A 14,330-nucleotide genomic window follows, 5' to 3' on the forward strand; every position below is an offset into this window, starting at 1 on the left:
ACAATCCTAATTTTCTTGCTAGACACTGTCAAATCTATCCACATCAGTCGTTCGTTTACATACCTTACTGCAACTACGCTGGGTTCCATTTCTTTCCTGATGTAAAGCCCTACACCCCATTGTGCTATTCCTGCTTTGACTCCTGACAGGTAGACCTTGTATTCTCCCACTTCCTCTTCTTTCTCACCCCTTACCCGAATGTCACTAACAACTAAAATGTCCAGCCCCATCTTACTTGCAGCCTCTGTCAGCTCTACCTTCTTCCCAGAGTAGCCCCCATTGATATTAATGGCTCCCCATCTCATTACCATTTGTTTGTCAAGTCGTATATTAGGAGTCCCTGGTTTGTCAGTTAGAGGTGGGACTCCGTCACCTCCAAAGGTCCGAGGCATTTTGCTCTGATTGTTGCCAGCATCATATTTAAAGTACCAGGGAAGCAGGTTGCTAGCCTTGCTTGCCCCGAGTCCCATTGAGTTTTACCCCTAACGGTTGAGGGACTAACCGGTGGATTTGGTAGTCTTTGCCGTATGAGCACAAAGGTGACCATGACTCAGAATATGTCCGAGATGCCCAGCCTTATTCCAAAGTAGCTGGTATCTCGACTGTCGGGACCACTTACTTGGCCACTCATACGTTGCCCTTGGTTCATGAACTAGGACATGTTTCCAACCTCTAAATATCCATATGAAAGCTTTGGCCCTTTGGATGATTCACAAGGAAAACTGTCTCGTGATGCTTCAGGTATTTTGCACTCATTTTAAATTGCAATTAAGAAAACAAAACATTCAGCTCTCATACTGATTATCTGTACACTGTGTAAAAGTCCATTGATTACAAATTCGAGACCATTACCAGAGATGACGCTGCGGACGTTACATTTAAAATTATGGCGTGCGCTTTGTTGTGGAACTGACTGTATATTTTACACTTGTCCAGCATACAGTAAGTAAAGTTATGATGGCATAGTTTTAGTTCTATAGATATAAACCCAGCCTGCCTGGGATTTATCCTTATGTCTTTTTGTCGTATATTTCATAGTCAGTAAAAAGGGCCAGTAATGAAAATGCTCTGTGCACCTTGATACATCCTGAAAAATCTTTATCTGTTATTGCCACCTGCATGTGCTGATTACATAGCAACATTTCCTGTGTTGATTTTCTGATATAGTTAAGCATTTACATCTGTTTTTTGTTGTCCATTTCTGAGCACTATTTTTGATGGTCATGGCTGTTCCATCCACCTTTAGTGGAGATCGGTTTCAGAGTCATTTAGTTACTGTGTAGTAGCCCCTGTCTTGGTTTATGCAAATTTCAGAGCCCTGCTGGCCTGTATAGAATCACGCAATTGCTTTATGTTTCAGAGAAATGCAACCTTTTCATTTACTTTGTCGGAATACAAAAGACTCACAGTACAGCTGTTTATTTGTTTGTTTGTCCAAGAAGACACTGTGCAGGATGCTACACCAAAAGTGTTAAACCATTTATATGGATATAAGATTTTTATAAAATCTATTTGTTTATGTTACCATCCAAGTAAATCCTCCCAGAGTGTGGAATACACTGAGAACTTATGTACTTAACTTCACAAGAAATTCTTGCTCCTGCTAAACATGAAGAGTAAGCACCAGAGAAAAGTTTTGTTATTTTCACATTGTAAAAGATATTCATCAGTACTATACTACAAAAATATTCAAGTCACTAAGAAAATGTATCCACACTCCATTAATAAAAAGTAAAGCAGTCATCAACACAAAGACTAATTTTAACAGATGTTCTTTTTCTTTCTCTGCATCTTATTGTAGGTGAAATGCTCTTGCCTTCTTCTTGAAGTATTAAGATGTATTTCGCCATGTATGGTGCAAACTTTCTGATTGACAAGGAATTTATGCCATGGTAAAAATTATGTTTTTAGACATGCTTTGCTTAGCAAAGGTGAAACTGATATTAAGTAGCAAAAAAAGAACTCTTCTTGCTATGTTTTTGTACTAATTTTTGCTGTGAAAATAGAGGCACAATGAAAAAATATGCTAGATATTATTAGCTGTCGTAATATTACCTATTAGCTGTCAGCACTCTCATCTCACCATTCTGTATCAGTCTATTCATGTACCATCTAGAGGAATCCTTCCTAATCACCCAGAATCCAAACTCCTTATCTGGTTCAAATTCACTGAAGACATCTTCATGATATGGACAGAGAGTGAGGATGTGCTTTCCACATTCTGCCAAAACCTCAACATCTACTCCCCCATTTACTGTCCATTTAACTAAATATGTAGGGATTAGAATAATCAACAACTTAAATGGGAATGATCATGTCGATAATGTTGTGGGGAAGTTGAACCAAAGACAGTGTTTTATTGGTGGAACACTAACAAGATACAACTAGTTCATTAATGAGACTGTCTACAATACGCTTGTCTTTCCTCTGCTGGAGTATTGCTATGTAGTATAGGATTCTTATCAGACAGGATTAACACAGGACATCAAAAGAGTTCAAAGAAAGGAAACTCATTTGGTACTATAATGAAATAGGGGAGAGAGCATCACAGATATACTACACTTGGTTGGCAATCATTATAACAAAGGTGTTTTTTCATTGCAATGAGATTTTTCCACAAAATTTCAATCATCAACTTTTTCCTCTGAATGTGAAAATATTCTGTTGATACCCCCCTACATATGGAGAAATGATCATCATAATAAAGTAAGAGAAACCAGAACTTGCATGGGAGATTTAAGTGTTAGCTTTTCCTATGTGCTGTTTGAGAGGAACAGTAGAGTAGTTGTGACAAAGTCATTTTATGAACTCCATGCCAAGCACTTCAATGTGAATTGCAGAGTAGTCATCTAGTCGTAACTGCTTCAGCTGGCCCTTCTTAACCCAACTTCCTCGATGTTGACCGCTATCTCAAGGATGGCTACACCAGTATCTCCATCCCCATGAAAGCTACAAACCATCAACAGAACCTCCTTTTCGACAGCTCCCATTTATTTCACACCAAAAATGCTCTTCCAAACAGCGTAGCCACCCTTGCTCATTGTATCTAGTGATGAGCAGTCACTCTCCAATGATGCCAAGGGTCTCACTGAGGCCTTCACAGACTGAAGTTAACCCCCCTACCATGTCCAGAAAAAGGTCTGTCATGATTTGTCTTCCTGGTCACTTGCCATTCCCAACATATTGTTCAGATGTTCTCTGCTGGGGTTTTCAGCTATCTCTTGTCATGCTCTGAAATAAGAAATATCCTCTCCTCTATCCTAACCACCCCTCCTGCAGTGGTATTCCGCTGCCTACCCAACCTACACAATATCCTTGTCCATCCCTATTCCACTCAACCCTTTGCCCCATGGCTCATATCCCTGTGACAGACCTAGATGCAAATCCTGTCATATATATTGTTCCACCATAACTGGTGCCAATCCTGTCACAGCCATCCCCTACGCCATCAGAGGCAGAGCCACCTGTGAAAGAAGCCAAGCAAGCTACCAACCAAGCTGCAACCACTGTGCCTCGTTCTAAGTTGTCATGACCTGTGTGTCCATATCAGTGGCCACTGCCGGACTGTGGTCAAGAGATAGCTGGAACACTCAGTTGCTTAACATGCCACCCAACTCAATACGCTTGACTTTAACAACTGTTTCACAGCATGTGCCATGTGGATTCTACCAATCAACACTAGTTCTTTTGAACTACACAGATGGTAACTCTCTCTGCAACATATGTTTCATTCCTGTAAGCCCTTGACTTTGACCATTGCTAGTCCCTGTGCTCCACCTACCTAACGTCTTCCCTACATCCCTACACACATGCCTTTCATCCTGGCAGTGCACCTACATAATTATTTTCCATTCTTGATTTATCTCTTCTTCCTTTTGCCCCCATACTACCAGCACAGCCTCCCAATGCTGCATCTAGCAACCTGCTGTCTTGTCCTCACCACATCCTTGCATGCTCACACGGGCAGCACTAGGATTCTTCTACCTCTACCCTGCTATCTCACATCCTCCCCACCCCAGGCCTCCTGTGTATCTCTAGTGCCAACACCAGCAAAGGTCACTGCTCACCTTGGATGCAGTTGCCATTGGGCCTTAGTGCCTGGAGATGATAGTGACTGTGTGTGTGTGTGTGTTTGTGTGTGTTTTGTTTTGTCCGTTTGTAATAAAGGACTTCATCCAATAGCTAATAATATCTTGCTGTTTTTCTTTTTTTTTTTTTTTTTTTTCACTGTGCCTGTCTGCCATTCTGCCATTCAGTGCTTCCTCTATGTGGCAAGTAGCAATCTGTATTTTTCATAATATTGTTATTCCATTCCAGGTTTCCCATTGTTTGATTTTGTACTGTACAAAAATACACATGATAAATTCCACTTTTTTTTCAGGCTGAATACTGGCAGCCACTACCTTTGCTGATATTTGGTGCTCTATCTTTGGCAGCAGGAGTTACTGCACTTTTACTTCCAGAAACAATGAATCAGAAATTACCAGACACTATAGCAGAAGGAGAAAATTTTGGAAAGTAAGAACAATTGATCCAATTTTAATGCACCTATAAGTGATTGATGTGCAAAATTTGTGAATTTCTTTACATATTACAGTCCTTTTATTTTGCCTGAATGTTACTCCTGTAACCATTTCTGTCGTAAATTGAGGCACTCTACAAACCACATGCTGAGGTACACTTTCAACAGTTCTTCCCAGCCAGTGTAATCTTGGCCTACTTTGTATATATTCAGATGTTCTTCTAAGAGTTCAAGAACCATTTTGATATCACATAACCTTTTTGTATGTTTTCTTTTGATGTCTTCATTGAACTAGTATAAATATGTGTGTTTCCAAACACTTATCAGAAATCGAAAGAAATGCCATTTTTTTTTCTATTTAACAAAATCTTGAAGCTGTCTGTATTCCTTGTCAGTAATGCTGCTGTGGTAACCAGATGGCTGCACTCCCCCACCCATACACACAATGCTCTCCATAATAACAGATAATGACATGCAGGGGTGTCATTCTCTTAATTGCAAGTGCTAAGCAATAAAATTCACATTTCATTATATTTTTTAAGTAATTTACAGTTCATGTTGACAGCTGTAATTCGTGGATTTTAACTGAGGTTAACTCTGAGTTACAAAAAAGTCAGAGCAGATTTGTACATGATGAATCTGACCATTCCCTTGTCAGTAACAGGTCATGTCACGTGCCCATTTTTTTTAAAGCCTTGTTTTTCAACCATTGAGAGGTCTTTGTGAATTCATTTATTGTCTAAGTCTCAGAGCTCTAGGTCAACACATATAAACTGTTATCTACATTTATTTACTTCTTTGATCTGAAGGCCATTGAATGTTCCCAAAAAACTTGCCATCCTTGTTTCATATGACATAAAATTTCATGTCTTACATTACGCTTAATACTTATGAGCTAGTAAAGATAGATACACTCATTGACTTTTTCTAGAATTATATTGTCAATGCAAATATTTCCTGCTCTCCCCCATGTGCTGGACATAATTTTAGTTTCAGATACTTCCACATAGAATGACATGGTAATGTGGCTGACTAAAACATCATAAACAACAATAAAAGTAAAGCTTTTAGATTTTCTGCCGTGTTTCTTCCTTTTTTTGTGGCAAAGGAGAAAATGCGAGACTTGAGATTTTTCATTACTTTAATTTGCCATCATTTATACTGTCATGTTGCATCAAATTACACTTATTTAGAAGGCTTTCGATGCTTCACCATGAGCTTTATGTGCCTGAAACATGATTTCTTAAAATGTTTTGGAGGCTAATATTGTGTTTGGTTTTCTGGAAGAAACTTTTAACAGTCATTTAAATGGTTTTTGATGCATAAATTCTTATTTTAGGTCTATGTTATATTTGAGAAGTGATATTTTGTTATTTTGTAAAGATCATTTTTGTGATAATCATTTATTGCATTCATAAAAATTAGTTTACGGTAATTATTCATTACCTTTTTCCTCATTTGACTGCTTTCCATTTGTTGTGTTCATGAAATTGATATGTTTTGTACTTTTTACCATATTCTATGTATTCTGAATTAGTCCATGTTGTAGCTTTCACAGATAGGTTTTTAACTATCAAACAGGAATCTCCATTAGTAATATGAGAACAGTGACAGAGTTCCTTTTTACATAAAAGATTATACAGCCATAAATAACAAATTTTTAAAATACTGGTACATTTCAAAAATTGTAATGAAGAATTAAGTGGTTATAAGCAATATTTGTGTTAATCTATAAAATACTTCTGTCAATAAGTCATTTATTGCAGGTGGTCAAAAAACATTATAAATTTACTCGTATATAGTTCTGCATTTTGAAACACTACTGTGGTCTGTATCAGCTAGTAAAATTACACTTTCATCATTTTGTAAACCAGCTTAAATAATTAAAATAGAGGGAAACATTCCACGTGGGAAAAATATATCTAAAAACACAGATGATGTGACTTACCGAACGAAAGTGCTGGCAGGTCGATAGACACACAAACAAACACAAACGTACACACGAAATTGAAGCTTTCGCAACAAACTGTTGCCTCATCAGGAAAGAGGGAACGAGAGGGAAAGACAAAAGGATGTGGTTTTTAAGGGAGAGGGTAAGGAGTCATTCCAATCCCGGGAGCGGAAAGACTTACCTTAGGGGGAAAAAAGGACAGGTATACACTCGCACACACACACACATATCCATCCGCACATACACAGACACAAGCAGACATTTGTACTTTTAGTACAAGAAACTCTTTGCCTTAGCTTAAATAATTAGTAACAAGAATGTAGTAATGCATCAGTATTACAGAGAGAGGCACTTATATGAGTGAAATGCGAAGAATAGTTGAATTAAAAAAAAAAAAAAAAAAAAAAAAAAAATCTATGTGAGGCTGTAATATTTCGTAAAAAATTGTTATAGTTAACTAAATACAACTTCTTCCTTTCATTACTTTGCATGTCAGCCATTCCATCATTTGTTACATCTTCAGCAGGGATTTAACAGTTTCACTGAATACTGGTACATTTCTTGTAGCTGTGTTACCTTTTTATTTGTTTTACTGTTTTCTTCACTTTCTTTTTTTATGTGAATGAATTTATGGATACATCTTTTTATTCTTCTTCTCCCCTAGGGTAACTGATGATAAACAAGACATTAATGGTGATGTCCTTTTGGAGACCAAGGAGAGTGAGAAATGAAAGACGTGAAAATTTGTGAATCATATGCACTGATGGACATTGTACACAAAGCACTCAATGTGTTATACAAATGTATAAAGCAAAATGGCGAAAATACTTAATTTAGTGGTCTTTCAATTGGTGATATATGCACACTGTATTTACATTGTTCGGATATCTCATGCCATGATTTTTTATGAGCAGTTTTGAATTATATGTTAGCCATAACTTTTAGTACAAGATTTTTACATAATGCATATAGTGATCTCTGGCACTATTTTGTGAAATGAGAATATTTTCAAGAAGCACAAACTGATCAATAAACCAACTTTTTATATCATCGGGCATTGCATTATTGATATTTCACAACCATATGGATTTTATTAGACCTTCGAGATATTCCAACCTCTTCATTTTCGGAATGATAACAGCTTGTTCTCTCATGCTTGCAATTAAGTGAAACATCTGTGTGGAAAAATATTTAATGATTGTGAGAACATATGGAAATAATTGTGTAATTAAGTAATGACCTTTATTACAATGCAGACACTCTACAGCCAAAAATATCATAAATTTTATGTTTATATTGCTCTTATCATTTGCTAAGACCTACATATTTGTGATCCATTTGTTTGATAAAAGTAATTTGCGTTTTACAGTTAGGTTACCAGGGTATTAGTCTGCATAGTATTGATTTTTCTGGGCATCACAGAAGAACTGAAATTTAAACATAAGAAAATTAATGAAATGTATGTTAAATGTGGATGTTGCTATAGTTTAGTCAGCCTGGGAGTGGTGTTTCAATGTTTTGAGTTACTATTCCACTGCATCAGTTGTAGGTGGTATGAATGCAGTGACACATTGAGGCTCTCCCAAGAAACCTCTGACAATGTTGAAGAGACAATAGAATCACTGTTGGGCATTGGAGAACAAAATATCGAGCACCTTAAACTCCAACAACAGAAAAATAATTGTTAAAGTGGGAGAATACTTGTGCGGAATCAGAAATCACAAAATGTGCATTAAAAGCAATGGAATGAGTAAAAGTTGAGGTACTGAGCAGGTTTGAGTCATCAGAGCTTCAGCTGTCACAGCATATTAAATACATTCAAAGTTCAGCATGTCACGACATTTTTTACTAATCACTGGTATCAGTTCATGCCAGTGGGTCTTCACAGATTTCAACTTGTTTTACTCCATTTCAGTCAATTTATTTCAGCAGGAAACTGAAATAGGTGACAAGCAATGTGAAATTCTTTGGCACAAAGGGGATCGGCTATCACGATTTTGTTCTATCAGGTACCACAGTTAACCAACATTTTAACCTTCCACTGCTAACACTATTGTGTGAATCACAGCACAAAAAAGGAAACTGCCTGCATTGAGATGCCCATATGTTTGTCTCTACCACCATGACAATAATTTTAGTCACATAAGGCTGAGATTACATTTCCAAGCAAAATCAAAATTATAGTGTTATACTTATGATTTTTATGCTATGTCTTTCTGCAGCTAAATAAGCAATATACATAATTAATAATAATAATATGGAAAAAGTGAATGTGCTGAGTTGCCAAGTGTTTACAATTTTGTAGACAGAAGAACAGCATCTCTAGCATATAAGCAACGGCACATGTTGTTTAACATCAGCACAAGCTGTCACTGATGATGCTTCAATAAACTGAGGCACAATGCATATAATAAAACATAAATTGCGTTAATTTATATGCATGAAGACATAACCTGAAATTCCTTAAAATAGACCAACATGTAAAAATTACAACAGTTTCATATCCACCTTGCTGAGTGGATAACCCCCCTTCCCACTCCTGCCTTTGGTTTCTCCTGTTTTGTAGAATGAAAAGAGACACAAAACAAGACTTTTCATGACACAGAAGAAGTGGAAAAAAAATTGTTAGAGACAGTATTCAACAATGCTTCAGAAAACTTTAAAATATGTTCCCATCAGTGGATGAAACATTGGTACAAACGCATTAGATTCAACTGACCCTATTTTGAGTGTGACACAATTTTATAAATGTCCTGTGAAATACAAAATTGGTGACCACCTTTGTGCAAATAAACAATATAGTGGCAGTGTAGTAGGTTTTCTACAATTATAGTGAATGTTGTCCATTTCATAGTGTGTTGTCTGACGATTCTGAGGGAAAATAGATGGTGGCATAGTTGCTTCTCTATTGCATCATGCATAGACAGCCCTTGGAGATTAAACACCACAAACATCATTTAGAGCAGAAAAATTGCAGCAGATTGTTAAATGCTGTAATTTTTAGAATTAGAAGCAGGATTAGGGCTTAATATCTCATAGATTATGAGATCATAAGAGATGTAACAAAGTTCAAATTGGTGAAGAAAATTGACGTTGAAGGAAATGACCCATCATTTGCCTTCAGTTTAGGGAAAATGGCCACACAGGTATTTAAACTGATGCCCCCCCTCCCAAATGTGAGTCCAGTTTGCTAACCACTATGTAACATCATTCGATTTCAGAAACAGAGGGAAGAGCTACCATTTCCAGTGAACAAGTTAATGAAGTGAACTGCCATTCAGGTTTGAAAGTGTTGTGTCTTCAAAGGGTGAAAAAAGATGTTTACACACATACAAATTTTAACTGACCAGTCTCGCGTCCGTCGTAATTTAATATATTATTATTGTTATTATTTTTTGATTGTTGCCAACTTACGTGGTGGGCCTTAATAAAAATGATATTTCATTTAATTTTGATTTACGATTAAATGCTTTCCTGAAGTTCTCCTTTTTAACAATATTAATCTCAAATTATTTGTTACCTTAATGAATGTTAGACTCGCTGAATCTTAAAACATGAGTATATAAGCTGAACAATGTAATAAACTTTTCATAGTAATTTCCTCGGCTAGTCAGCTCACTATAAAGCAAAAGATCTTTAGTTGTTAATTACAACTGCGGCCCACACCCCACACACGCGCGAGATTATTTTTTCTTACCTCCGTTAACCATTGCCACGTAGTCGGAGTCCTGGCTCTGGCTGTCGGCTATGGTACTGAAAATTAGAATCTTAAAGCTACGTATTTCTGCACTTCGTGCGGCTGTGGAGAAAAATTAATATTATGTTATTTAGTAGCGGGCGAGTATTTCGCAACCGCTAATTTTTCATAAGTTAATATTGCCACGTAATGGCGTCGTTGGCTGCATCGGCCGCTGCGATTGTTGAACTGTAAATTACTTGAATGCAGGTTAATTCAAGGAAGGCGGACATGAAATCAGGATCACCTCTTACAAATTAAAAGTGCACAATAAGATTGAATGAATATATTATCTGTTTAACTCATACAAATATGCTTACATTTGCCAGCACTCGCAAGATGTCCGCCTACACGCAATCAAGACAAGAGAAGAAGTGAAGACGACTAAAAAATTAACAAAAGAGCGTATCTAGTCGTCTCTTTAGATCACTTTGTTGTATTTCTTTGCATTCGAAACTTAGACAGAGAAATTATTGTTTTACGGCTACATGATAAAAATATATTATTCAATTTTTAAATGTCTCTTCTTTATAAATACTGTTTTTTAAGTCTTTTCGTAATATAGCACTGGGGACGCTATATTGCCCCCCCGAAATGTTTATGTCATGAAAAATGTTAGTATTTTTTGACATAAATACTCCGTCGTTCATGTCCACAGTGTCCACACGCAGATTTTTCTTTCACAGTCTACATATGTCACATCGTATGTTTAAACCGTTGTAATTACTGAGGTGTGTTGTACACAAAGTGTAATACGGATGAAGTTATCTACATAACAATATAATATACAATTGGTTACGTATACAGTTATGTACAAAAGGACATAGAATACAATTAGTTTCATTTTGGCTGCTTCTTCTTAGGGTTGCAACTTTTGCAGTGTTCAAAGGTATACAATCACGAGTTAGTCCGGAATATTTGAAGTCCCAGGGGTGTCAACTGTTCGCTCCCCATGTGGCGCAGCCGTAGGGAAACCCTGGGGAAAACGTCGGCGGAGCGACAGACTTAACTGCTTTGGTCACTTTCACTTAATTGTTTCTGGGATGTCATTGGAGTACAGGATGCGCATACATTACAAATATTTTTTTGTTGCACTATGCAAAGAAATGAGGTCATTATAACAATTGATTGCGGTGTCGTTGATGATCTACGCCGCGACGTTTAGCTCGCGACGGCGTCGGTTGGTGTGTTCGGTGCTCGGCGTTCGCGGCGGCTGCGGAGAGGTCAACGCCCGCTCGACGCCAGCGTGTCTCTTGCCGTCGTGGAACGTCAGAATCAGCTGATAAGCTGCACGGTTGGCGATGCGTTTCTGTCTCGGCCGGGCGTGGCGGAGTGCGATGATATTCGTCCCCCGCGCTTGTTGGCAGGAGTCAGCTCTGCTACGCATCTCCGACGTAGTACATGAAACATACACACAACCAACGTAATATTTGTTTCCCGCAGCAGATGGTTACGCTAGTGGGAAAGAAGCATTTATTAGTGCTGCAGTTGTTGTTAAGTTTTCGACAGTTTCCGAGTGCCAAGCCAGCACTGTCCTGCAGAATACATGACATGGATCTTCTCCCGTGAATGAAGTTTTGATGCGCCACTGTTTCCATTACACGTCAGTTTTTGTCTTGATAAAATTATTTACGTTTTCGCCGCACTCGCAGGCACTGGTGAGTGTCCCAGTACGAACTTAGCACAAACATTCGCCGTTTGTGCGTCGCTGTTTTGCAACAGTCCATGCATCGCATTCCAATCTCGCATTATTGTACTCAATGAAATTACAGTCTGTCCCAAAAATATTCACTGTGGGTTCACTTCACGTTAACAGTTCACATTTATAAGCAAATTCATAGTTTTTCATGCGTAATATTGGCGTTTGGCGTCCTTACCGCTGTTGAACGTTCAATACTAGCACTTCACTGTCCGTATCACTGTTTCACCTTCACAGTTTTTCACACTGTTTAAAGTAACTGTTTCGATTAGTTCACAAACACTAATGTATTTCATTCAGTCTGAACTGGATTTTGGCTCGTGCTGGATTTTACCAGTCTCTCGCACTAATTATCTCTTTTCATTTTCCACTTAGAGTCGTACTTGCCTTCAGATTTTTTTGACTATACAATTGTATTTCCGTCTCATCTGAGGTAAGTCCCCATGTCATGTCTGCCCACTCATTGCATACTTGCCCTCCAGAGCCAGGCTCGACTTTACAAAACTTTGCCTCTCGCATTATTGTACACATTTTATAATCTAGGCCTAGCGTGCAAGTTCCTAGATTAATGTTAGATTTGTGACTTCTGTTTACACGATAAATTCGTGCAAATCTCTGCCTTAGCAGATGGCAATATATTTTAACAGTGGTTAGTGGTAGTCGTGTTTACTGATTTGCTTTGTACCTTGTCCACAACACATGAGGTACCTTGAGTGATGTACACCCTGCAATCATGTTGTTTAGTAAATTATGATTGAACATATTTCAAGATCGGTATGGACATAAATACATGGAACAACATATACACTATAATATTGAATTTCATAAGTTTCATTACTACTACAGTTCAAAAATATTCATGACACACTAATGAAAAATTCCTTCATCATTACATGCTGTTGAAATTTTTTTAAATATTTTTAAAACATTTTTAAAAAAATAAAATTTGTAAAATATTCTTAAACCTACGTTCATTTTTTTTCTTTCAAAATGCAATTGCTTAAAAATACTGTTATTCCTTAACATCTACAAAATTGAATCGCACTAATCTTGTGCGCCTCATTGTCTTTAAATCCTGCACTAAAATCTGAACATTTACACACAGAAAAAAATACACTCTAAACTTAACCTACTACACACAAATGTAAACGTTGCTCTACTGAGCGAACTTCTTTAAGTCTTTGTATGGATAGAGTCCTTTAATCTCTTTCGATTCTATGTCACCCAACAAATAGCTACATCCATGTGGTATGTCTATGATTTTGTAGGGCCCGGCATACACCGGTTGCCATTTCTTATTCTTTTTCGCTAACAGAGATGACTTAGGGTGAGTCCTTATTAGCACCAAGTCACCTGGTTGATACACTGTTACCTTCTTTATTTTCTTGTCATGCTTCTCCTTTCAGCGCTCCACGCACCTCGTTAAGTTATTTAAAGTCTCAGCTATAATTTGTTCGTGAGGTACAACTTGTCGTGGTACAGTTGGTAATGGTGACAGCCAGCTGTCGGTTTCATTCTTTCCAAACATGACTTCTAGTGGAGTATAACCGGTGGCTGAATGTGGCAATCTATTGTGGAGTTGCTCAAAAGTCGAAACGTATTCTGCCCACTTGGTGTGGCGATTCGGAATGTAAGTTCTCATGAACATGTTCAACTCTTTAAAGGTACGCTCTACAAGACTGCTCTCCGGGTGAAATCGAGCTACAAAAATGTGTTTAATACCTTGCTCTTGTAGAAACGTTTTCCATTTGAGACCAGTAAAGTAGGTGGCATTATCGGATAATATGATCTGTGGTTTACCAACATTAACAAAATAATCTGTTCGTAATTTCTGAATGAGGGGTGTGGCCGTTGAAGCTTTTACAGGATACAATTTTAGAAATTTGGAAAAGGCATCATATACAGCAAATACATATTTCACACCACCTCTGCCAGTGGGTAGTGGCCCTAGAATGTCAACAGACTAGTCGTAATGGTTTGTTAGGAACAACAGGGTGCAATTCACTTACAGTGGGCAGATTTGTAGGTTTCGTCCTTTGACAAACTACACATGTCCTTACAACATTCTGAATTTTTCTTTTCATATTCTTAAAATGACATTGTCTTGCGAGAAGTGCCCTACATTTTTCAATGCCCACGTGTCCCCACGAAAGGTGCACGTGCCAGATTAAATCACTGATACATACTTCCGGTACACAGATACACCGCAAGTCCTTGTTAACATCCTTCCGGTAATATAATACCCTATTTTGCACAGAATAATGGCTACCTATCTGATTTCCACCCGAAGCTAGGAGTTCTTGTTTGAGTTTTCCCAAGGCGGGATCTTCGTCCTGTAAACTAGGCAGTTGCTTGCACGCCTGCAGGAACTTTTTTCGACAAGTAGGGTCTTTCATAACTAAAATTTTGTACTCTGTTGCCT

At 37.7% G+C, this 14,330-nt stretch overlaps 1 protein-coding gene across 3 annotated transcripts in view; it reads left to right on the plus strand.

The window, feature by feature from the left end:
• Nucleotides 1-7,519, plus strand: part of LOC124785202 (organic cation transporter protein-like) — a 332,709-nt gene extending 325,190 nt beyond the window's left edge. For all 3 annotated transcript variants that reach the window (XM_047254162.1, XM_047254160.1, XM_047254163.1), the window contains 2 exons: nucleotides 4,382-4,518; nucleotides 7,138-7,519. In XM_047254162.1, the coding sequence (XP_047110118.1) occupies nucleotides 4,382-4,518; nucleotides 7,138-7,204 (204 nt within the window). In that variant the 3' untranslated portion in view covers nucleotides 7,205-7,519. The remainder of the gene's footprint in view (nucleotides 1-4,381; nucleotides 4,519-7,137) is intronic.
• The last annotated feature ends 6,811 nt before the right edge of the window (nucleotides 7,520-14,330 follow it).

The sequence above is a fragment of the Schistocerca piceifrons genome, chromosome 1, assembly GCF_021461385.2.
Source record: "Schistocerca piceifrons isolate TAMUIC-IGC-003096 chromosome 1, iqSchPice1.1, whole genome shotgun sequence".
Classification (NCBI taxonomy): domain Eukaryota; kingdom Metazoa; phylum Arthropoda; class Insecta; order Orthoptera; family Acrididae; genus Schistocerca; species Schistocerca piceifrons.